The 25,206-nt window shown below is 42.9% G+C and overlaps 1 protein-coding gene across 1 annotated transcript in view; it reads right to left on the reverse strand.

The window, feature by feature from the left end:
* DOCK5 (dedicator of cytokinesis 5) overlaps window positions 1-25,206 on the reverse strand; it is a gene marked incomplete in the record, with an annotated part of 3,482,443 nt that overhangs the window by 918,454 nt on the left and 2,538,783 nt on the right. The window contains 1 exon segment of the mRNA XM_044083155.1: window positions 6,828-6,928. Coding sequence (XP_043939090.1) covers window positions 6,828-6,928 — 101 coding nt within the window.

Genomic DNA, 25,206 nt, shown 5'->3' on the forward strand with positions numbered 1-25,206 from the left:
CTAGATTGTTGGAGTGATTGGGGAAGAAAACTGGCAAATCAATAATTTGGTTGAGAATAGTTTCAGTGAAATCCTTTGGCAAAAAGGAGGGGTTTATTCGAAGTGAGACTGTCAGCATGGAAGATCAAGTAAGGAGGTTTAATGGACAAGACCTGAAGCTCTGACACTCTGCGGGTGGACATAATTAGCCACTAAAAAGATAGTCTTCCATGACAATTTGAGGTCACACGAGGAAGCTGGTTCAAATGGAAGAAGAATAATGCAGAAAAGCATAAAATTTAGATTCCATGGGGAATAGGGAGATTTCACAGGTGGTCTGATATGAAAGGTCCCTTTGAGAAAGGCTTTGGATAATTTGTGTGACATAATACTCAATCCTTCAAATCCAAGATGAAAGTTAGAAATGGCAGCAAGTTGAACACGGACTGCTGCTGCAGCAGCTCCTTTATTGAATATCATGGTCAAGAATTCTAGTATAGAGGCCATAGGGGCTTGGTAAGGATCAATGTTGTTTTTAGAGGCACATATAGAATTTTTTTTTCCCATTTGCTCAGGTACAGCTTCATCATAGAGGATTTATGAGAGGATAAGAAAATTTGCTTCATCTCACTGGAAAGGTTATGGAACCTGGCTATGATGGGAATTGGAGCAGCCAAGCTGTCAGCTTCAGAGACTGTAGAGAGGGATGAAGTTCCCCTGAGTGCATCGGAAGGTCCTGAACCGGGTCCAGAATCCAGGGGTCCTCCAAAAGATGAAGTTGAAGGAAGGGGAACCAAATCTCACGAGGCCAATGAGGAGCTATTAGAATGATGGCCCTTCCCAGGGCTTTTGCTTTCTGTAATAACTTGGGTATCAACGGGATTGATGGGAATGCATAGAGGAGACCCAGGGGCCAATCATGAACGAGTGCGTACCTTGGGTCTTCTCCCAGAGGGGGAATCAGGGCAAACTAGCTTCTGCATTTCGTGTTCATGTGACTGGCAAAGAGGTCGCAGCAAGGCTGGGCCCACCTGCGGAATATCCTGTCTGCTATTTCTGTCTTGAGGGACCACTCATGGGGCAACAAAATTGTTCTGCTCAGCTTGTCTGCTACCACGTTGGATTTCCCCGGGATGTGCATTGCTAACAGAAAACTCTGGGTGGATAAAGCCCACTGCCATATACTTAGGGCCTCGTGACAAAGGGGGTATGACCTGGTTCCTCTTTGTTTGTTCAAGTACCAGACCACTGACATGTTGTCCATCTGAATCGTAATTGTACCCCGAGGGAGAGAGTCCTGGAAGTACTGCAATGCCAAAAGTACTGCTCTCATCTCTAAGACATTGATATGCAGATGTGTCTCTTGATCGGTCCATGAGCCTTGGGCTGTTCTTCCCTGAAAATGCCCCCCCACCCTAACAGGGAAGCGTCCGTGGTTACTGTGGCCACTGGTGGGGGTAAAACAAATGGAAGTCCTATCGTGACATGAAGTGAAGTCAACCACCATTGAAGATCCTTTTTGCAGGAGCTTGTGATCATGATCAGGTGAGACATGGAGAGCTCTTGTTAAGACCACTGAGTGAACAGCAGCCACTGCAGTATCCGCATGTGCATACAACCCAGTGGTGTGGCCAGAATTGCTGCTGCCATCATACCTAACAATTTTAGAACTTCTGATGCTGGAGCCTTGTTTTTGGATATTAAAATGCGGACCTGTTGACGGAGTAGTAAGACTCTTTCTGCTGGAAGTCTTAGCATGGTGGTGGTGTCCAGTTCTGCTCCGATAAAAACTATATGCTGCGATGGCGACAAGGCAGATTTTTCTGAGTTTACTGTAATGCCCAACTGGCTGCAGAGTGGATTTCCTGGCCTGAATGAGTTGATGTCTGGTGGTGGCGGTGAGGAGACAATCGTCTAAGTACGGAAACACCTGAACTCCTAAACGTCTCAAGTGAGCCGTGACCATTGCCATTCATTTGGTGAACACTCTGGGGGCTGCAGTGAGACCAAAGGGCAGAACTCGAAACTGGTAATGATTGGCTTCCAGCCGGAAGCGCAGATGATCTCTGGATTGTCTGGCCATTTTTATGTGGTAGTACGCATCCTGGAGATCTACTGAGCACATCCAATTGCCTTTCCCGAAGAAGGGAAGTATCGACTGAAGCATGACCATCCGAAACTTCTCTTTCCTGACAAATTTGTTTAATCTTCTGAGGTCCAATATATGTCTCCAGTTCCCTGTCTTTTTTGGCACTAAAAAGAATCTTGAGTATGTTTCGGATCCTGTCTAGTCTTCTGGGAATGGTTGGATGACTATTTTTCTTAGCAACGTTTGGACCTCTACTGTTGCTTGTTCCCTGTAACTGGGTGGAACGTCCGGGATTTTTCTTGTTGGTGGAGGGAGTGTGGCGAATGGAATGAAGTATCCTCTGGAAATTATAGTTTTTACCCAGATGTTGTTTGTTATTTTGAGCCAGGCGTCTGGGTACAAAGATAAGCGACCCCCGACTGCCTCCACAGCAGGACAGTCGGGCCTTTCAGAAGTGCTGGTAGGGCTTCCCAAAGAAGTTATCTCTGTCGCCCTGGTTTTGCGGACCTCCTCTGCCGTGAGGGCGGCGTCTTCCATTATTGTCCCCTCCTCTGCCCCTGGAGGGGGGGGGTTCACCACATGTCCTGAAAGGCTCCTTGGGCTTTTCGGAACCACATTTTCCCTCCCCTTTGACCCTTGGGGTAGGGTCTGGTAGGAGTGGAAAAACGGACTCCGATGGTAGACAGGGTCTTTCCCTCCTGCTCACACCTGGTCAAAGTTTCCTTAACTTTGGGCCTAAAAAGGGATGAGCCATCAAAAGGGGTATTAATAAAGGATGACTTGAAGGGCTCTGTGAAGGAACACAAGCGCATCCAGGAGCGTCTCCTACAAGCAACTCCTGTACCGCTGCCCTGCTCGCTCCATCAGCTGCATATGAAATGAGGCGCATAGATGAGTTAACAATGGAACTGAGGATAGCAAGCTGGGAGGCAACTTTGTCTGTAGCTCCTGCAGCTACTATACCCTGAAGAGTACCTCCAAGCTCTTTAAGGAGATCTCTTTGTAGTCTCGTGAAATGGGTTAAATAGTTAGGCAAAAGGAGTGCAAAAACAACTGAACTAAACATGCGCTTCCCATATCTATCCATGATCCTGGAGTCTCTGGTAGGAGGATGGATAGACGAGGAAGTTTGAGACATTTCCTTTTTGGTGGCTGCCGCTGCCACCACCATGGCATCAACTGGCACACCTTTGGTTAAGAAGGATTTATCTTGGGGAGTAGATATGAACTCCTTAGGCCTCCTAGGGACAGACTTCATGGTGTCCGGAGACTCCCACGCCCTTCATGAGACCAGCTGCATCAGCTCATTGAAGAGAGGAGACACCCAAGAGGTAGAAGGCTGAGACCCGAAAGCCTTCAGGAGAACCGACTCATCTTCAGTAGGGTTGGTGGACTGCCAGTCACCCCTCTGCCTAAGGATTTCAAGTATCTCTACACATGAAATATCCTCAGAGGGGACTGTGGGGAACCCTTCTGATTCATCCAAGTCAGTATCAGATGTTATGGACTCCTGAGGGGAGTCTAAATGTTTCCTCTTACACACACATTTCCTGAGAACTTCATCAGTGGGAGCTTCTGGTGAGGTCTCGGAAGAGCATGGGCCACCCAATGGGGCTTCCTGAGGCTCTGGGTCTCTGCGCTTTGCCAGGATCGCTGAAGCAGAAGCAGACACAGGCGCTTTAGGGGATGAACAAGCCGGACGTGAGGTTGAGGATGTCTTAGGAGACATAAATCTCCTCATGGCTTCGAAGGCACCTCTGCTCCAATGCGAAGGGACCGACGGATCAGAGGAAACTGTCGATACCCCCGGCACTGGGACAGTGGGCTCAGAGCTCGAGGTAGGAGCACAGCTCATCCGAGCTGAAGCCTTGAGAGGCAGTCTCAGAACTGACAAGTTGGTTCAAGTATCCTCCCTGGACCCGACCAGAGTGTGCTAGCTCGTAGAGTCTTCGATCGGCGCTGATGATGTCAGAGTGAATGGAGCCGAAGACACTGGAGCAGGCATCGGCTCCGAAGGTTCCACAATCAGTAAGTCTGACTACTCCAGCTCTGAAGGACTGGTATGGCTCGGAGGAGGAAGAGTTACAGCTGGAATGAGGGTCTTTGGCTCCAAAGCCACCTGGGTCGGAGCCGATAATTTTGCAAAGGCCGGTGCCTGTAAAAGCTTCTGCACCACCTGATCCACATCCACATCTGAAAGGCTAACAGAAGATCAAGATGAATGGATCAATGGTACTGACTGAAGTGGAGGAGATTTTGGCATTTCGGATACTGGTTCCAAAACCGGGGACCGGCTCCGAAAAGAAAAGACAGTCGGCTTTAAGACCTGTGGAGCCGATGTCACAGACATTTTTGAATTCCACAGAAGTCTTGGAAGACTTTGAGGATTTACTAGATCCATCCTGGTCACTCAAAGCCTCCTGGAAAGAAGGTTTCAACAACCCCGTCAATAAGCTTCCTATTTCTCTCTTTGAGAACCCGAGAAGAAAAGGAATGGCATACGGAACATGTTTCTTTTAGGTGCAAATCACCTAAGCAGTAGACACAATTGATATGGCTGTCAGTAACAGACATCTTCTGCCCACATTTAGGGCATTTTTTAAACTCTGACTTAGGGTGTTTGTCCTTGTCATCAGCCATGACAGAAAAAATGGACACATCCAACAACAACAAACATGAATTAGCCTTCTAATAAAAACAGGCTAAATAAAAGCACATAAGCCCTTCAAACTAAGGCTAACAACCAGCAGATATGTAAATAAGCCTTCTAATAAAAAACAGGCTAAATACAATCACACAAGCCCTTAAACTAAGGCTAAGAAACCCACACACACACTATTTATCTATGCAGATAATATGAATAGTAACAAATCACTAAACTGCACACTACTAAAGTTAGTCTAAAGCTGTGACAAAGGTCACAAACTAAGCACACAATACAATTACTAAGCAAAAAAGGTGACAGAAGGTCACTGGTTAAACAAGTTTTAGTCAGAAAGGTAAATAGGCCTAATAAAAAATGAAACCAAATATACAAGTAAGAAAAAGGCACACAAGGGAAACTACAGTATAAGCTGTAAGAGCTAATCTAACTATATTTTCAAGAAATATCAAAAATATTTTACTGGCCCGAGCTAGTGAGAACCTCTGATCTGTTGCAATGGCAAACTAGATGTGGGGTAACTTTAGGTGCATCATGGGATAGGGACTTGGCCTCCAGCTACTTGAAATCCTCCAGATTTGTAGTAGGCCGACTCAGAGCCGAGGGATCGGCTCTGAACCCATCAGTAAGAATGAACAGCGAGATAGAACAACTTCACAATGAGTGTTCTTGTTCGAATTAACTCATCTATATACCTACTTAACTGAATTAAATACTTGAAAGTTCAACAAGGTATCTTTGTTCTTTCCACATGGAGTGCATTAGAGAGACAGTCTCCTGGACCTGCTTAGCTGAAGTGATTAGATCTGGACTAATCCTTTATACTTCGTTTGTCATTAGTCCCATCACCCTCTGGGTCACCGGTGGGATACCAGATCTAGCTCAAGCTTTCTGCATTACTTTTTTTTTTCTGTAAACTGTTAAGAATGAAGATTGTCTGAAATGTATTTTTAAGGGTTTCTGGGTACAATAGGCCACAGTGCAGCACATATAATTTTCAACAGCAAAGAAAATATTAGGCACAGACATGGACAGTAGTTGAAAGCTGGGGAATTACTATACTGTAAATAATATTTGAGCACAATTTTAAAAAGGCGTCACTAATTAAGGCAGAAGAAAGCTGGGCACAGACGGAGAAGGAAAGATGAAGACAGAATGAAAGGAAATAATAGAAAAGGTCTTCAAAAGATATGACTCAGCATAACTTTGGGGCAAAGAAAAATCACTGAATTCAGGACTCTGAGATGGACAGTGAAGAAGAAAATCTGAAAAGGAGACTATGTGGGACTTGACAGTGTAGTGAACAGGGCATTCAACCCAAGCCACAGGCAGCTCTCACTCAGTTATAGAGTGTTATAGGGTAGGCGCTACAAAGACCTATCCTGAAAGGAGTCAGCAGCTGAATGCTGGACTGCCTTTCCTACAGTGACTTTTGAAAAAGCTTGGAAAAGTGACATTAATTTGGAAAATCAATTTGTACCTGGGAATCACATAACCAGATAAGTACAATACTCTGGATGAGCACAGCCATATCAGACGTTAAAAAAAATCCCCCACTAGATATAAGATGTAATCAGAAGAAACTGAAATTATTACTTAAAAACATACCTTAAAACAAATAAGCAGAATAACATTAAAGGCAAATACGAGTTGTTGCTAGTCTAAACAGCAACTTATCAGACACAACACAACTGTCAGATCCAGTTACCATTCATGCTTACTTTGGTATGCAGTTGTTTTTAAGGAACAAATACCTTTCCAGTTGAACTATTATACACCACTCATTATTTACACCAGTGTTTCTATGACACTTTTAAGTTAATGTAAGGAACTGAGACAAAGTGATTAAACCATACACAGCCATCATATTTTATTACACACACTGGCAACTCTACTAACCCAAGTTTTCATATCTCTATCAGTCACTATCTGTGATCACGACTCACCAACTTGTAGACAATTTGTTAGGATGACCAAAGGTAACCCCTCACTCCCATACTTCTACTGCATAAAACTTTTTCATCCTAAACTATCTTGTACTGTACTGGGCATCAAACTGAAATTTCATCATCACAAATAATATTCAATAAAGCTTACCTTTTCATGATGTTACTACACTTCTGCTCAGAGAAGGTCTCCAGCTGCAAAGACTCATGAGTAAGAAAGGCAACTGCTAAATGAAAATAATTGTTCCAAAGCTGCAAAAGGAAAATAAAAAAAACTTGCATCACAAAATGAAAATTTTCCACTGATTAAGTATTTGATCATCAATAACGTCTGCACAAAATAGAACTATACAAACAAGTATTACACTTTTATTTAAATTCAAAATATGACATATGATAGCCTTTGGTACAAGGAAAACTGAATCCTTTATATTGACAGCTTAAAGGGATAGGAGCTACTGTCCATGTTAAGTTCAACTGCACATGTAGTTCCTAAACATGTGAAATGCTTCACTGTGCTGCTCTGTGAGGCATCTGTGTGGTTATGCCTCAGGATGCAAACTTGAAGGGAAAAAATAACATTTTAATTCAATGATTACCACTATTTATATTCCTCAACATTACACAAAAGTATTATATTAAACAAGATATTTTAAGGACACCCATCTTCAACAACTGCATTATCTAATTCAGTGTTAAATGCAGCCAGAGATCATCCTAAAAGCAATGGTTGTAAGGGAGGAAATAATTCTTAACAGCATCCCAGTCTGCCATAGAGCAGAAACATGGGGCAAGCTGTTCAATTAACGCCATATCTTTGGGATATGGGATGGTAGCAAAACTCCCAGTAAAAACCTAATGGACACAAGAATAAGCGAATTCTACAAAACAAGACCACCACACACTGCTGTATTCCCATTACAAGGTGGGGTAGGAAAAAAGTCATAAGTATTCATACCGCTGTTTTCTGTTATAATTTATTATTACTGATGTTACTGTAATTATTGTTCGGGTGGCTATTTGCAAAGCCAACATCTTTTGATGGTACCTGGTACAGAAGGGCTCCATTAGTGAGAGCCTGTTTCTGTGCAAGCAAAAGGCAGGGGCCACCAGTGACCGTTTCATGTGGTGTTTACTTCCTCCTCGAGTCTCTTGAGTGGTTTTGCTCTTGTTAAGCAAATATATGCAAGATGATTATTTCCAACTATAGAAGTGTACAAGATCAAACAGAATAGTCAATGGTGGCTGTGCAGTGCCTTGCTTTTTAAACTGCAAAATGCAAGGCAGTGACACACACAAAGATGCACACCATTGTTATGACTTGAATGGATGCAAGAATATACAAAATCTGAGGTGTTTCCAGTGAATCCTCAAACTGCCAACTACCACCATGATTGCTACATTATATGGTTTGCCCCTCTTCTACTACACAATGCCCATCAACAAGCTTAGAGATCTTAACATAACACTCAGGGTATTCCACTCTACCTCTGCTGCATCTGTTTAAATCTGTCAATTCCCATACATGTACACCATTAACAGGTTGATCTTGCTGTTTATAGACTCAATGGTTATTGTTCAGTTTTACCTTCAATTATAACTTACACTCCATTCAACCTGAACTTCTTCCTCAACAAACGCTTTTACTAAAATATCATGATTGATGTTCCCCCACACAAAATACAAGAGGCAAAAAGATACCCTGATTTGAGGACAGCCACAGAAATGTCCTTGAAACTGGGGGTGTCCTTACTGAAACCTTACCAATGCTGCTGTTGCACTTCCCTCCCTATAACACTACTAGTACCTTGTAGACACTTCCCTCCCTATAACACTACTAGTACCTTTTAGACAAGAGCAGTGGTTGCAAAAACTGAAAAGAACAATGCAGAATGCAGATTAGATGCAGTTTTAATAATGACAAAAAGACGACCTGTGACTAAGCTTCTATTCCCAGCATTTATAGGTGTTTCATTATTAAAGAAAGTACAGTTGTGTACACTTACCATAAATGTAGATGCTCGAGTGTATTCACTGTTGCAGTCATCGCATTTGGGTTATCTGCTTGCAGTAGCCCTCAGTCGGCCTGATTATTAGAGTCTTGGGTCCTGCGTCGGTTGCTGTCTCGTCTTCTATGACTTCAGGTAGTCAGGGGTATAAAGCATGCAGCCAATACCATTACTTCAGTTTTTCTTGCCCCAGATGTCAGGTGCCCCCAAAATGGGAAGCAAATATATATACAAGGTTACACCTCCAACAAAAAAGCAAATACAGGAAAAAGCTTTAAGCATAGTAAACAAGAATAGAGGTATAGCCAACAGAAGTCAGGGGGCTGGAGGGAGGGTAACTAGGACTCCAACAGTGAATTCACTTGAACATCTACATTTATGGTAAGTGTCCACAACTGTACTATATTCTTCATGTTTCACTGTTGCAGTCATCACATTTGGGTAGATTCCCAATGCTAACGATGGGAGGAGGAAATTAGATATCATTAGGACCAGCTATAAGGCCCTTCAAGACTGCAGTAGCAAAGCCAGCTCTGGATTTAGAGAAAAGTGGCAAATGGTAATGCTTGGTGAAGGTATGTACATAACTCCAGGTAGCAGCTTCTAGGATGTCCCTGGTAGGGACACCTCTGAGAAAAGCTGTAGAAGTAGATGCAGCCCTGGTTGAATGTGGTCTTTTCCCCTGTGGGGTAGGTTTTCCATGGTGGTTATAGCAGAAATGAATGCAATGGCCTATCCATTTAGAAATGGTTTGCTTTGAAATGGCCTTCCCCTCTGCCCCTGCAGCAAATGCAACCAGCAGCTGTTCAGATTTCTGAGAGTTTTAGTCCTGTCCAAGTAAAATCTAAGTTGTCTGTGCACATCTAAGGAGTGCAGTATTCGTTCCGCTTTGTTCTGTGGATTAGAAAAGAAGGTTGGCAAATGAATGGACTGATTAAGAGCCACACTGGTTACTACCTTGGGCATGAAGGAGGGATTGGTCCCGAGGGACACCCTATCCGCATGAAAGATGATGAAAGGCTCTACTGCCATAAGGGCCTGTAATTCAGATTCCCTTCTTGCTGAAGTGATTGCTAAAAGGAAGGCTGTTTTTTCAAGAAAGGAATTTTAACTCTGCACTTGCAGCTGGCTCAAAAGAAGGAAGAGTGAGTTTTTCCAATACAAAGTTTAGGCCCCAGGCTGCAGTTGGGGCTCTCCTGGGTGGTCAAGTTTTTGGCCACTCTGAGGAACTGCTTGAGCAGTGGATGAGAGAAGAGTGGTGGTTCTGTGTTGTAATGAGCTGAAATGGCTGAGGCATGAATTTTGATGCAGGAAAAAGAAAGGCCCTTGCGAAGCATCTCAGTTAAATATTGAATAATCTGAGGTAAATTTGGTGCTGCTGTACCCATCCCTTGAGTTTGGTTCCAGGCACAGAATCTTTTCCATTTTTCAGCATAAGATTTTCTAGTACTAGGCCTCCTTGCCTCCAAAATGACATCCAACACTTGTTTACTGAGGGATGGTAACAGAGAGATTAGGTAATTAGCCAGGCTGCCAGGTTCAGGGTTTGAAGCTGAGGGTGCAGAATCTGGCTCTCCTGCTGTGACAGCAGGGTAGGGGTCTGAGGCAGGTGCCATGGAGCTGGCTCCACTGCCAGTGACACACTGCACAAGAGGGGGTACACCAGTGTTGGCATGGTCAGTCTGGTACAATCAATATTGTCCTTAGTTTGTCTTGTTTGATCTTTTGTAGTACTTTGGAGAGGAGAGACAGAGGAGAAAAGGCATAAACTGATAGATTTTTCCAGCTGAAGGACAGAGCATCCACTTTCCAAGCTTGTTTGTGGGGAGTCCTTGTGCAGAACTTGTCCAATTGGTAGTCCTGGGAGGAGGCAAACAGGTCTATATCTGGGCTCCCCCATTTGTTTATCAACATGTTGAAAGTCTTTGGTTCCAGTTTCCACTCGTGTGGGTCCATGAGATTTCTGCTTAGTTCGTCTGCCAATGTCTTTAGTTTTCCTGGCAGGAATTGAGGCTGTAGATGCACCTGGTAGCTCAAGGCTGTATTCCACAGAACCATGGCTAGTCTGCAGAGGGAGTATGAATGGGTATCCCCCTGCTTGTTTATGTACCACATAACAGTGGTGTTGTCCATCTTTAACATTAATTGTCCTGGAAGAATGTGGTCCTTGAAGGCTGTCAGAGCATTCTGTACAGCTAACATTTCTTTTTGATTGCTATGCAAGTGCATTTGACTTGGATTCCATTTGCCCTGAATGCACTTACCTGCCAGGTGAGCCCCCATGCATAGTCTGATGCGTCTGTTGTTAGGGTTTGGGTGGCAGGGGGTAGAGTGAATGTTAATCCTTTGTTTGGTGGCAGGCCTCTGCCCAAAGGAACTCTAACTGTAGGCAAGGAATGATAGGAATCATTGCTTCTAGATCCTGAGAATGTTGACACCACAGGCTTTTAAGATACCACTGTAGTTTCCTCATATGCAGTCTTGCATATGTAATTAGTAGAATGCAGGAGGCCATGAACCCCAAGGCTTGTAGTATTTGTCTTGCAGATAGCAGGGTTTTTGTGGCCATTAGTTTAAAGTAAGTTGTCAAATTAATTTGTTTCTCTGGCGTGAGGAAAGCCATCTGGGAAGTTGTGTTCAAGCTTGCACCCAGGAATAGAATTTTCTGACAGGGTACAAGATGTGATTTATTTTAGTTTATGGTGTACCCCCAGGCAAGTTAACTCCTTTTGTACAAATGCCAGATGATTCAAAAGTAAGTCCTGGCTTTCTGCCTGAATTAGACAATCTTCTAGGTATGGGTATATTTAAATATTTCTTTGCCTGAAAAAAGCAATGACTGGAGCTAAGCACTTTGTGAATGCCCTGGGCGCAGTAGGTAAGCCAAAGGGCAGTGCAGAGAACTGACCGTGCATGTAGCCTGCTCTGAAGCGTAAGTATCTTCTGCAAGATTCCCTGATTGGGATGTGCATGTAGGCTTCCTTTAAATCCAGTGTTGCCAACCAGGCATCCTTGCAACTGGTGAAGAGTAAGCATCTTGAATATTGGAATCACCAAAAAGGTGTTTAGGATAGAAAGGTCCGGGATAGAACGCCAAGAGTTGTCTTTTCTGGGTACCAGGAAAAGTCTTGAGTAGAAACCTTGTCCCTTTTCCTCTTTTGGTACAGTTTGAATAGCCTTTAAGCTTAAGAGAGAGAGTACTTGCTTTTGAGCCTCTGCCCAGTGATTTGGGGGTAGATCTGGCCAACCGTTTGGGGTTGATAACATGTGCAAGTGAAATCTGTATCCTTTGGAAACTGTTTAAAACTCATTTGTCCTGGGTAATGAGTTTCCAGTTTTTTGTTGCAGAGCAATCTTTCCCCCTAAAGGAGCAGTCAGTTGAGAAGTGCTTGGAAGTTTTAAAGTTAAGTCATTGAGACAACTTACCATAAGGGTGAGTCTTACTACTCCCTGATTTGGAAGTGGGAGCCCCCCACTGCTTAGTCCTGTGCGTACCCTGGGACTGAAACCTGGGTGTTCTGCTGGTTCTGGGTTTGGACTGAGAAGGCCTGGAAGAGGGAGGAAAGGATCAATTCTTAGAGGGCCAATGCCTACTAAATCTTGGAGGCTGTACTTGTAGGAAATACAGTTTGCATAGATTTAGCTTTTTCCTCCATCTTTTTAAGAACTTCTTTTGCTTTGTTGCCAAACAGGCGGCCCTGATTTAAGGGAGCATCCAGCAATTTAGTTTTAACATGATCTGGCAAAGATTGCTCCTTAAGCCAAGCGTGCCTTCTAAGTACAGACCCGGTGACAGCAGCGCTGCAAAATGCCTCTAGTGAATCAAAACCACATTGCGAAGTATGTTTTCCAACCTGTTCAGCAGAATGCATTAAATCCTGTAAATCCTTATTTTTCAGCACAGTCAGGAATCATCATCATTTTCTGTTTAAGCAATCCAATAATATGCTGCTGATACTTTAACATATGAAAAGAGCAATTTAAGGCCCTAATGGCCAAGGTTGCAGAGGTGTATAACTTCTTACCCCATCTATCCAGGGCCCTGGAATCTCTATCAAAGGGGATAGGACTTTTGGCAGTAGTAGCCTTAATGCCCGTGGGTCCCTGTGAAATGGTCTCAGGATCCACAGTAGGATTTTTAAAAAGGTACTTGAAAGTCAGGAACCCTGTCATATCTATCTGGTTTTCTAGGAGCAGGAGGTAAAGAGTCAGGGGCCAAGCTAGATTCCGAAAAGGCATCATCAAGAATGTCTAGCACAGCAGGGATAGCTAAAAGCCTGTGTTGGGGAAGGTGTAAGAAATCCCTAAGCCTCTTTTTAGAATCAGAGTAATCTTGGCTTTCCCAGTAAAAATGCTCCCTAAGAGTATGCAAGGTTTCACCAAAAGAAAAATCCTCTGGGGGGGGAAGCAGAGGGAATAGAGTCCTCTGAATCAGAATCCTCATGGGTAGATAAGGGTAAATCCTGGTCATCAGAGGAAACAGAAATTTCAGAATCCTGGTCAGAAGTATCATAAGCAAATTCAGTCCTAGGTCTCTTAGATGGGGAAGGATGGCTTCCCCTGATTAAAGTAATAAAAGTCTTCAGCCATTCTTATCATTTGTTTTTTAGGCATAGAGGTCTGACCATGCGGTCTGGGCGTCGGTTTTCTAGGCATGGTTCGAGTTTTAGGCCATAAAGAAGAAAATGGCATCGGTTTAATATGCAAGTCAGTAGGCCTGAATACACCATCAGAAGCCGGTGCCTGCACAGCGGCTGCGGAGCCATCCAAGGTAGAGACATCCGCAGGTTCCACAGTTGAAGCATCTCACAGCATACCAGTCTCCGAATGGGTCTCAGTAGAGGCCTGCGAATCTGAAGTAGCGGGTATCAGGGGCTGCAATAGTGCCTCACTGAGTACAGGCAAACTGGCGGCTAGCTTAGGAGAAGCGTTGTCGGCAGCTTTGGACCTGGGACGCCTGTCTCTGTCTTTATCTTTGCGTTTTTCTGGAATGTCATTAGTTAGGTGGCTTACCGAAGACATATCTGGATAATTGAACCAAGTACCAAAATATTTAGAAGCATAAATATACCGACGATGAATAGTTTGTGGTTTAAATAAGGCACAAAGCCGACAGTGAGGTACGTCGTGGTCAGGGCCTAGGCAAGGAATACAGTATGAATGAAAATCTTTATGAGGTATTTGCTTTCCACAAGAAATGCAATTATTGACTTTTACTGACATCAGTTAGAGCAAGAAAAAGTTTCCCCAACAGGGTACTTAGTTTTAGTTGAAGACTTCTTTTCTGAAACTCGAAAACGAAAATTTCAGGAGTCGGCTGACCGGCACTTGCGAACTGCTTCTGCTTCGGGCACTGCACAGCAAGAAAGACTGGGGTAATGGTGTCAACTGCATGCTTTATATCCCTGACTACCTGACGTCATGGAAGATGAGACAGCAACCGATGCAGGACCCAAGACTTTGATAATCAGGCCGACTGAGGGCTACTGCAAGCATATAACCCAAAGGTAATAGCTGCAACAGTGAAACATGAAGAACATCTGGGCCTAGGTTGCCTTTTTTGTCATTAGTGTATGGTAGGATATCAGTTAATCATTTGGTTAACAGTTATGTTGGCAAAGCCTTTTCCAGATCTCAGAGTATTAAACTAGGCTGTCCTTGCACAGTCTGATTCTTTTTGAGCATTTGATGAATGCTGTCAAAAATTCCATGCCCTACCATCTTCCATGGCAGTGGTACTGTTCCTCTGGAGTTATGATTCTTTTAATTTTTCTTATGCAGATGATATTTTATTGTCTTCTGGGCTATTATTCCTTTGTTTTAATGTAGTGTGGAAGACTGTTTACTTATGGCATGCTTGGGTCTGACTAGGTCTAAAATGTAGGGCATTAGTGGAACCACAATAGTTATGGGGATTCCCTTTGCAAAGGACAGGCTTTCTTTCTTGAGTACTACTTTTCAAAGCCTGGTGACCATGTGGAAACAGTTCTGTTGGTTGTTTTTCACTCACTCAGTAATTGTCTGCCTGTGGCTCACCTGCTTTCAGCTGAACATCTGGTTTTTGCAAAACGGTGTGAGATGCTCAGACACGTACTGTTTCTGCAAATATATTTGGAGTTTGTGCAACCTCGGAGGCAGTATATTTACAGACTGGGAATGTGGAGGTTAGCTCCCACACTGACGGTGCAGGAGAGCTTGCTCCTCCTGGAGAAAGGAGCTTTTGCTCATTGCTGCCAAAGATGCAACATCAACAACTGATAACAAGTCAAACTCAGTCAGGTGGCATTTGAATTCAAATTCTGTTCTCGCTCCAGTATGAGAAACATGTTATAAATAGCAAAGGTCTTCATTATGGTAAAAAAGTATAATTAAATCTGTAACACTGGTCTTCAGCTCTTACTTGTCTGGTGCACATCCTGCTCTGTAATTACCTGAATTCTTTGGTGTGGGATTTGAACTAGCTCTTTGAAATAACAGATTTTGTCCTACTGAAAAAGGATAAGTTGCATCAGAAGGAACACCAGTGAGGTTTGAACAATTCATGTTATTGTGTTTCATCTCATATGTCATCTATTTTTTTCTCTCCTTGCCCTGATCTTGTTTCTTGATGGTCTTTGTCATCAGTACATTTTTCAAGGTAAAATACCATTCGATATGGGAAGATAGGTTTCAGAGGATGAAGCAAACTTTTTTTTTGGGGGGGGGGGTTACACAGGAAAATTCATAAGACAATTCTTTGGAAGATGTGTGTTAATAATGTCACTGACCTCAGTGATGATCATACTGAACACCATCTCTTGTATATCAAGTAATACTTCCGTATGTGGGAATTTTTGGACAATCTTCTACTGTAAACTCCCAATCAACAGTTCTATGCTGTATAAAGAGCAGGTTATGCTCACTGTGAGTACCGAGACAGATGAACATGTTTTTTTTATTTTTTTACTTTGTTCAGGAATTCACTGTGTTTGAGATCAAATAAAAGCTTATTCAGATTTGACTGCTCTGGGACACATTTCAGTGGACAACATACTTTATGGCCTTTATTGGATTTGGTAAGTTCTTAGAACAAGGTTGACCTAGTGCTTTGGTTAAATGAGTGATGAGCGCTGTCACATAAATCCTGTGACATGTCTGAGAAGATCTTGAGAACTGTATTATAATGCTTTTTTATTCTTTGTTTTTGAATGCCATTTCCATTTTAGCTACTAAAGAATTCTTATGTATCAACATTAAGCTTCTTTCAACTATTTTGCTTTGTTACTTTTTTGTTTTAATTACGGTTTTGAATTTGTAATGCACAATAAAGTAATGTCTTGTGAAAGTTTACTGGTACTGAAAGTGACTAATGGAGGGTACCACTCCAGAACCATGACCAGGATGGCCTGTGCCCCCCCCCCAGCCACAGACACTGCTTCTGTCCTTCCTGAAACATGTCAGCACTGCCTGTTCCCCTCCCAAATAACAAAAAATGGTGCTTGTATCCCTCCCAAAAACTAGACCATTCCTGTTTATGACTCTCTTAAAACACACCCCCTTAAAAACATGACTGAGGCTGGTGACCCCAACCCTAACTATAACAGCGCTTATGCCTCCTCCTAAAACTTGAAAAGCACCACTTATGCCCCACTCAATATATGACGAGTACTGATCACCTCCCAAAACATAAGCAACAGTGTACATCACCACCTGTAAAATTATTAGAACTCCTAGTGACCCCTCCTAAAACATGAGCAGCAGTTCTCATTCCACCTTCCTGTAAAATTACTAGTATTCCTAGTGACCCCCCCCCCCTCAAAACATGAGCAGCACTGCATACACCATGTAAAATTACTAGCACTCCAGGTGACCCGCCCCCTCCCAAAACATGAGCAGCACTACACATACCGCCTTCTATAAAATTTCCTGAACTTCTAATGACCCCTCCCAAAACCTGAGGAGCAGTATACATACCACTTCCTGAAAAATTACTAACACTCCTAGTGACATCTTCTCAAACATGACTAGTACTACTAGTACCCCCTCACAAAACATGACAAGTACAGCTTGTGCCCTTCCAGAAATTTGACCAACACTGCTGGTGCTACCTTATAAAACACCACAGCACTAGCTGTAACTCTTCCTGAAACAGAGACTGGAGGTACCTGCTCCCAAATGTTAATGCCAATGGCCATACACAGTCTGCTCATCCTGATCAGGAGCTGCTTTATCTGCCCTTTATTAACAACTGTACTTGTTAATATTCCAGGAAAGCAATTTATCAACAAAACCTTAACATATAATGTTTCCATTGTGAGGGAATACATTATGCATGCACACTTAGTTAAAAAAAGCCATTTTCAAGAATGAACTCTTTCAGCTACAGGTGTCATCTGGAATGCATAAAATTATCAAAAACAGGAACAGCTGTCAGAGATGCAAGAACTACTCTGAAAATTGGGTCTATACACCATGGATCCAACTATGTGACATCTGGTTCACTTCTGCCTCTGAAAAGATAAAACAGCAGTAACAGAAGCAATGATACAGAGCTGTAGTTCTGCATCCAGGCTCCAAGACCCATGCTACACTCCTTGACTTTTTTTTTCGGGGGGGTCCTCAAAACTTTATGCATTCATGTGACACTACCTGCCATACTGGGACTTTTTTTTTTTTTTTTTAAACATCTTAACCAAATCACCACATTTTGAGCTGCAACAAGTCTCCATACAATACAAAATATTTAAGAAGTTTCCATTATTTCTATCTTGCAGTATTCGTGTGCTTTCTTAACAATTTTCATCTACTCCAACATAACAAAACTGCCCAGTTCTTGCTTCTCTTAAACCTCATTCCTCTACCTGAGCATTACTCTTTATGACCTGTTCCCATAAACTTCCATTATTTCTATGAAATTTGCTCCTTCCCTTTCTAAAGATCCAACCTCCAGTTGTTTTACTTCCTTTAAAATAGTCAAAGCTTCCATTATGTTCAGTTTACATTTTGATTTCCTTTTCTATTAATTTTTTTTCTTTTGGCTACCAAAACCATTACACTTAGTAAGGCTTTACTATGTCCAGGGAAGTCAGATCCTAAATCTCAGCTCAAAATAATTATGTTCTTAGTTACTACAATTTGCTTGCCCCAAAATTCTTGTCATTGTATTTTGTACCGAATTTCTAAACTTCACCCCAGTTTACACATTCCCAAAAAATGTTTGCAACTTTTTTCTCTTCCTCATATCTCCAAAAATTGCCATCTACCTGGAGAAAAATCCTCAGAAGTCTTCTTGAGATATAAAAACACTTTCAACAGTTTTATTTAAAAACACTAAACATACCAGACTTTGTTGTACATTTAGAATCCTTACAGATGTTTTAAACATTGTTCTTTTGTAATGTAACTTTCTATTCTCTTTTCCCCACATCATCTGATATATTCTTAAAATTACTATGCAGTACTTAAAACAGCCTAATAACTTCCCTTTTTAACAGCATAATTTGTTCTAGACTCAATTAAAAAAGCAGGTCTTTCACTAAGTACTCCCATACCTTCCTCTTTGCCTGCACTCTGTTATCAATTGCTGACAGGGAAGGTAATATAAAACCTGCAATTTAAACTCCTGCTTATCCTCATCCCACTCATACCTTTCCTTTGTGTGTTACTTCCTCACAATTCTTTGGGTTATTTGCTAATTTCAGCCCTCTTGCCTGTTTTCTACACTCCTACACTTGTAGTCATCCCTCGTGGTAAAATCTCTTTTCTTCACTCCTGCTCTGGCTTAGTTCTTAGAATACTTTCTGCTGCTTTATGAATATAGTATTTTATATGGTTGCTACCATTCTCCATAGGGACAGACTTGCATCCAAAATCCTAGTGTCTCTCTCTCTCTCTCAACCTCATTATTCATCAACCTTCTCTACTTTGATTTTACATAACATTCTGCTTGAGTTATGTACACGTCTTAACTGCACAGCATTAAAGTACCTTTTAATTTATTTTTATTTATTTATTTATTTGCAGTTGGTTTACCAGGATAGTCCATCGGGCCAATATGAACCCGTTTTCAATTGAGTCCTGGGGAGAAAAGATCCAAAACAATCTAGGTTACAATAGGTTATAGATGATAATTTTACAAATGTTATAGATTCGAGCAAACATTACAAATAGTACAGCAAACATTACAATTAATACAGACTAGTGATGAAATTTACAGATGATACAGACTAGCAAAAGAAACATTGCAAAGTAAATACTGAGAAGCCATTACATATTAGGAAGCATACACTTAAGAGGTGCAGCCTAGTGCATTCTTTGCAATAGCATAGGAATGGCAAGAATGTATGAATTAGGAGAAATGATAAAGGAACATTTCTGGTGTAAACAGGGAGATAGGAAGATGGAAATTCCAGTGTTTGTTATGTGGGGAGGGAGCAGGAGCATTCCCACTGGGATACTAGATGTGAATGAAGAGATTTTTTGAAAATAAAACGGTTAGAGGTGGTACGAATGGATGGTGGTAGGGAGTTCCAGAGACGTGATAGACTACAGGATAGAAGGTTTTTGCCTGGGGGACGAGTTGGTTTGTACACTTCTAATAGATTTTGGTTGTTAGACCTTAATACTCTATCAGGTAGGTGCATTTTAAAGGCAGAAGAAAGGCAGGGACAGAGGGAGGGGTTAAAAATGAACTTGTGTGCAAGAGTTAGTTGAGTATAGGTGAGATGATTGGATAGTTCTAGCCATTTTGCTTTTTGGAGAGAGGAACAGTGGTGGGTGGAGGACTTATGGCTGGTAGCGAACTTGGCGATTTTGTTGTAGCAAGAGGAAAGTTGTGTTTTCAGAGAGGATTGTAGGTTAGTTAGGAGTGGAGCGCCATAGAGAAGGGAGGGGATAAGAAATGAAGTAGAGGGAGTGATTTTAGTGGCAGGTGTATGGTAATGATTTTGTCGGTAGAGCATACCTAGTTTTTGATGGGTTTTTTGATATTTAGTTGTAAGTGGGAGTTGAATTTGAGCTGGCTATCAATTTGGACCCCAAGAAACTTGGTCTCTAACATCAGATCCAGAGGTGTGTTATTTTGACTAGTAATAGAGAATGTGTTTATATCGAAAGAGGTGACTTTAGAGGGAGTAAATACCATTAATTTACCACAAAAGGGAGTAAATAGCATTAATTTACCACAAAAGGAGTAAATACCATTAAATTACCACAAAAGGAGGGGGAGTATCAATATTCGTCAGAGATACCCCACACCTCCAGGTTGGTGGCACAGCACGAAGCATCAGAGACTATCCATGTGCAACTAACAGTGGGTAAAACTGCCTTCCAGTTTATAGCCTGCTACAGACCACCCTCTCAAACCCAGGAACCCCTCTCAGCCTTCCTGAGAACACTGAAAAATATGAAGGTCTCTCCAAACACCATTATATTGGGCGACTTCAACTACCCAAACATAGACTGGGAGCATTACTCTAGCTCCAACACCCTAGCCCAAAGGTTCCTAGAATTTATAAACTCAAATGCTATGGAACAACTTGTTACCACTCCCACAAGAGGGGAAAACATACTGGACCTGATCATCACCAACATGGGGACTCTATGCTCCAGACCAGAAGTGTATCCCTCACTGGTAAAATCAGACCATAAACTAATCTCACTGGATATTCACATCCCGACCCCATCCCCTGCCCAGAAAACCACAGTGAAAAACTTCACACTCCTCAAAACCAAGGTGGAATCCTTCAAAGCCCCCGGGCCTGTGGAAAATATGGCCCAGACCGCAGAATCCTTTATAAACGCATTCTATGAACACCTTCAGGAATGCATGGATCATGCAATCCCAAATAAAACCAAGACTCAATCCTCCAAAGGCAGATGTCCTGTCTGGTGGACCCCAGCCATAAACAAACTATACAATAGAAAGAGGAAGCTACTACATGAAAGCGCAAAATCCCAAAAAGGGAAGGCATCGCTGATCAGTATTAGCAAAAAACTACGGGCACTCATAAAATCGACTAAGGCCAGCTTCGAATGAAAAATTGCACAGGACACTAAGGATAATCACAAGGCTTTCTTTAGTTATGTTAGGAACCTGGGTGGGAATTCCCAGATATGCTCAGAATTAGTCCAAAATGACAAAAAATACACCGAACCCACAGACATTGCCAACATCCTAGTGACAGGTTCAGCACAAACTTCTCCCCCACCTCCCCACCAAAAGGGCGAATATCTGTCCCAGCAGAATGCTGCCCCCCTGACATCTCAGATGCTCAGGTAAGAGCTGCCCTCTCCAAAGCAAAAAACACAGTATCAATGGGACCAGACAGTGTCCCAAGCTGTGTCCTACATGAACTCCAAGAAGAGCTAAACCCAAACATAAAACTACTGTTCAATCTCAGCCTTACTACAGGATATGTACCCAAAGAGTGGCGTACAGCAACAGTGGTCCCTCTCCACAAAGGTGGCGCCTCAACAGATCCTGGAAACTATCGCCCCATAAGCCTGACTAGCTTGGTCTGCAAAGTTATGGAAAGGATCATCATGGACCTCATAAATAAAGATATTGGGGACCTACAGACACTGGATTCTACCCAGTTCGGCTTTGTTAAGGGCAGATCCTGCCTCTTAAACCTGGTTGATTTCTTTGAAACAGTCACCAAGGCCATTGACGAGGGGAAGGTGGTCCACACAGCCTACCTGGACCTCGCAAAAGCCTTCGATACAATACCCCACTCGGACATTATAGATAAGCTCACCAGCTTAAATATAAACCCCTATGTCACTAGATGGGTTGCAAACTGGCTCAAGGACAGAACCCACATGGTTAGAATTGCTGAAGCCATGTCAGACTCCAAACCAGTTACAAGTGGCGTCCCACAAGGCTCAGTCCTGGGACCTGTCTTGTTTGGTATATATTTCTCGGAGGTACAGGCCAACACGGAAGGACTGTGGCTGACCAAGTTTGCAGATGACTGCAAACTGGGCGCCATAATCCACTCTCCAGCCGACACAAGCATCCTCCAAAAGGGCCTCATAGAAACAGACAACTGGTGCCAGAGCCATGGCCTCAAGCTAAACGCCAAAAAGTGTATAGTCATCCCCTTTGGCAAAAACAAAGTGCCCACAAATTACCACATAGGTGGTAATCCATTAAGTACACAAGAAGTAATTAGGGACCTGGGGACCCAAGTTGATAGCAATCTCTCATTTGACAACCACATGGCCAAAGTGGTTAGAAAAACATGTTATATAGCCCACCTAATCATGAAGGGATTTACATCTAGATCAGGGGAGGTCATCGTGCCTCTTTACTCATTCCTCATCAGGTCCACAATTGAGTACAATGCCCCTTTTGGGATGTACCTTACCAGACACCTGCAGCAACTGGAAAGACCCCAAAAGTACCTCACCAAGAGGATCAAAGGGCTCAAACAGATGCCATATGCTGCCCGGTTAAAGAAACTCCAGCTCTACTCAGCGGCATACCGCCTGCTCACAGGCGATCTGTGCCTGACGTATAAAGCCATGTCCAACCCGGAATTAATGGACATGCTGAACCTCAAGAAATCCAAATCCCATCGAGCTACGCGCTCGAGAGACTTGAACCTCAGCACTGAAATAAATAGGACATGCTGGAGGGACAGATTCATGACCCAGAGGCTCCCTTCACTCTGGAATAAAATCCCAGTCCAGGTTAGGCAGAGTCCCTCATTGACTCTCTTCAAGAGGAATCTTGATGAGTGGATGGGAGATCGTAGGTTTACCCCGGGTATCACTTCTGTGTCACTGTTAGACAGAGGCACAGTATACTAACCTCGAAAAAGGGCATAGCAAAATTAATTTAAAATGGGTGGCGAAAGCCAAACACACTCTAGCTAGGCTTATAAATGCCCTAGGGCAGATAGCCTGGTATGAACCTATGAACATATTCATTTGGTTTTAGAGGCACTGAGTGCTAGGTGATTTCTTTTCATCCATTGCTCAGTGGTTGAAAAAGCATCTTGAGTAAGCTTTAGGAGTGTAGGGATAGATGTGGCAGAGCAGATAATAGTTGAATCATCTGCATATTGGATGATATTAGAGAAAGAGATAGAGTTGCGGAAATCATTTATAAGTATATTAAAGAGGAGGGGACCCAGTATGGAACCTTGGGGAACTCCGGTTGGGGTATTAAGGAATGAGGAGGTGGTCTTTTTCCATTTTACTGCTTTATATCTATTGGATAAGTAGCTGGAGAACCAGTTCAAAGAGGAAGGAGATTAATTTTAAATTGGGTAATAATAGTTATGTACTTACCATACCTGGTATCTGTGTTATCCGTAGTTACCATTCAGATATGGGTCTAGGATCTGAGCCAGCACACTTCTACAACAGCTTAGCTCAAGTTCCTCCCCTCCCATAATGCTCTGCTGCCCTCTAACCCCTCAGATGGAGTTTACCCTGGAGAAAGAAAACAGACAGAAAAGACCTGCACCCAACAAGGTCCACTAAAGTCCTGCCAATCCTTCAGGATGGGGGATGGAGGGTGGGATTGTGATGAACGGTGAGTACGGATAACACAGATACAAAGTTATGGTAATATTATCGCAATCACCACTCATCAAGTATAAGTCACAGTCCCCAGCTACCAAACATTCTCGGGTGGCCTCATGGAAGGACATGCCGAAGAACAATGAAGCCAAAGGAAGCCCTTCCCCTAGAAACTAGATCAAGTTGTAATGAGATATATAAAGGTATGAGGTGAAGACCAAGTGGCTGCTGCAAAAATGTCATCCAGGAAATGATGACCTGAGAAGGCCACTGATGTGGTAGAATGAGCCCTAACTGGTCCAGGCAAAGGTGTAACACAAGAGGAGTATATGTGAGAAATGCACTAAGAAATTCAGCGGAAATAGTAATTTTAGAAACAGCTTGGCTCTTCCGGTTGACTGAAAATGCAACAAACAATTGGTCTGAGAGATGAAAGAGCTTAGTTCTGTGGAAATAAAAACAAAGCTGTCGATGAACATCTAAAGTACATAAAATGTATTCCCCCTTAATGGCATACTTAAGAAACACTGGGAGTTGGATAGACTGATTAAAGTTTGCTTCAGTGGCCACTTTTGGCATAAAGGAAGGGTTGGGTTTCAAGGCCACTATCTTTATGAAATATCAAATAAGGAGGCCTAATGAAAAAACCTGCAATTCTGATACTCTTTTTGCTGAAGTGATCGTCACCAAAAAGGCAGTCTTCCAAGAAAGAAATTTGAGGTCTCATGATGCCACAGGCTCAACAGGGGGCCTAGTTAGAGATTGCCGCACCAGAGAAAGTTCCTATGGTGGAGAAGGGTCCTTGCGTGGAGGACGCAAAAAGAAGACACCTTTCAAGAAGGCTTTGCAGAGACCAGAAGAGAACGTAGTTTCATTATTGAAATGAAAATTAGAAATTGCTGCCAAATGAACTTTGATCGTAGAGAAGCTAACACCCTCCTGAAAAAGGGAAGTCAGGAAAAGGAAAATATGTCAGAAAGAGCGCCAAAAAGGGATCCAGATTCTGAATTTTAGCCCACACAAAATCTCCTCCACTTACTTCTGTAAACTCTCTTGGTAGAAGATTTTTGAGTAGGATAATATCCTTCACAGGGAACACAAGCCTGGACTTAGCAAGAATCACTGGAATTGGACAAACCAAGCTGTCAGACGGAAGGTCTGCAAACTTGGGAGCGGACAGATAGACAGATGGGAGATCAGATCCAGCACCGAATTGAGCACCCAAAGTGGGTGCTTCAGATGAGACCGTAGAAGAGGGAACCACACCTGTCGAGGCCAGAAGGGAGCAATAAAGATCAACTGCATCCTGAGGCATCTTGCTTTCTGAAGAACTCTTGGAATTAAGGGTAAGGGTGGAAAAGCATGAAGTACACCCGGAGGTCAGTTGTGAGTCAGTGTGTTCCTGGTGGAATCCCCTCTTGAGGGGATCAGGGTGAAGTAGTTGCTGCATTTGTGGTTGAGAGGGGAAGCAAACAGATCGCAGCTCGGTTGACGGCACCAATGGAAGATCTGCTTCACCACTAATGGTGTCAGGGACCACTCGTGAGGGGTCAGAATAGCCCTGTTCAGCTTGTCTGCAAGCACACTGGACGCTCCAAACCCTTATGGCCTCACGACAAAGCAGATAAAAACGTGTGCCCCCTTGCTTATGTACCACGTATCTTGTATGCACCACAGCCATGTTGACTGTGTGAAATGTTATTGTACCTGGAAGAAGGCAGTTCTGAAAAGCTTGCAGTGAGAGGAGGACTGATCTCAACTCCAGATCATTTATGTGCAGTTTGGTCTCTGACTGGGACCATGTCCCTTAGACAGTCTTCCCCAGGAAATGACCCCCACCCTAGGAGAGAAGCGTCCGTGGTAACAGTGGCCACTGGAGCTAGGGAAGAAAAAGACCTGCCCGCTAGGAGGCCTGGAGAATGCATCCACCACGACAAATGTCTCCAACAAATTGGAGTGAGTTCTATAGGGAGTGACTGAGGAAGAAACATAACAGACCAATGAATTGCC

The sequence above is a fragment of the Protopterus annectens genome, chromosome 9.part0, assembly GCF_019279795.1.
Source record: "Protopterus annectens isolate FY-2018-M chromosome 9.part0, PAN1.0, whole genome shotgun sequence".
NCBI lineage: Eukaryota > Metazoa > Chordata > Ceratodontiformes > Protopteridae > Protopterus > Protopterus annectens.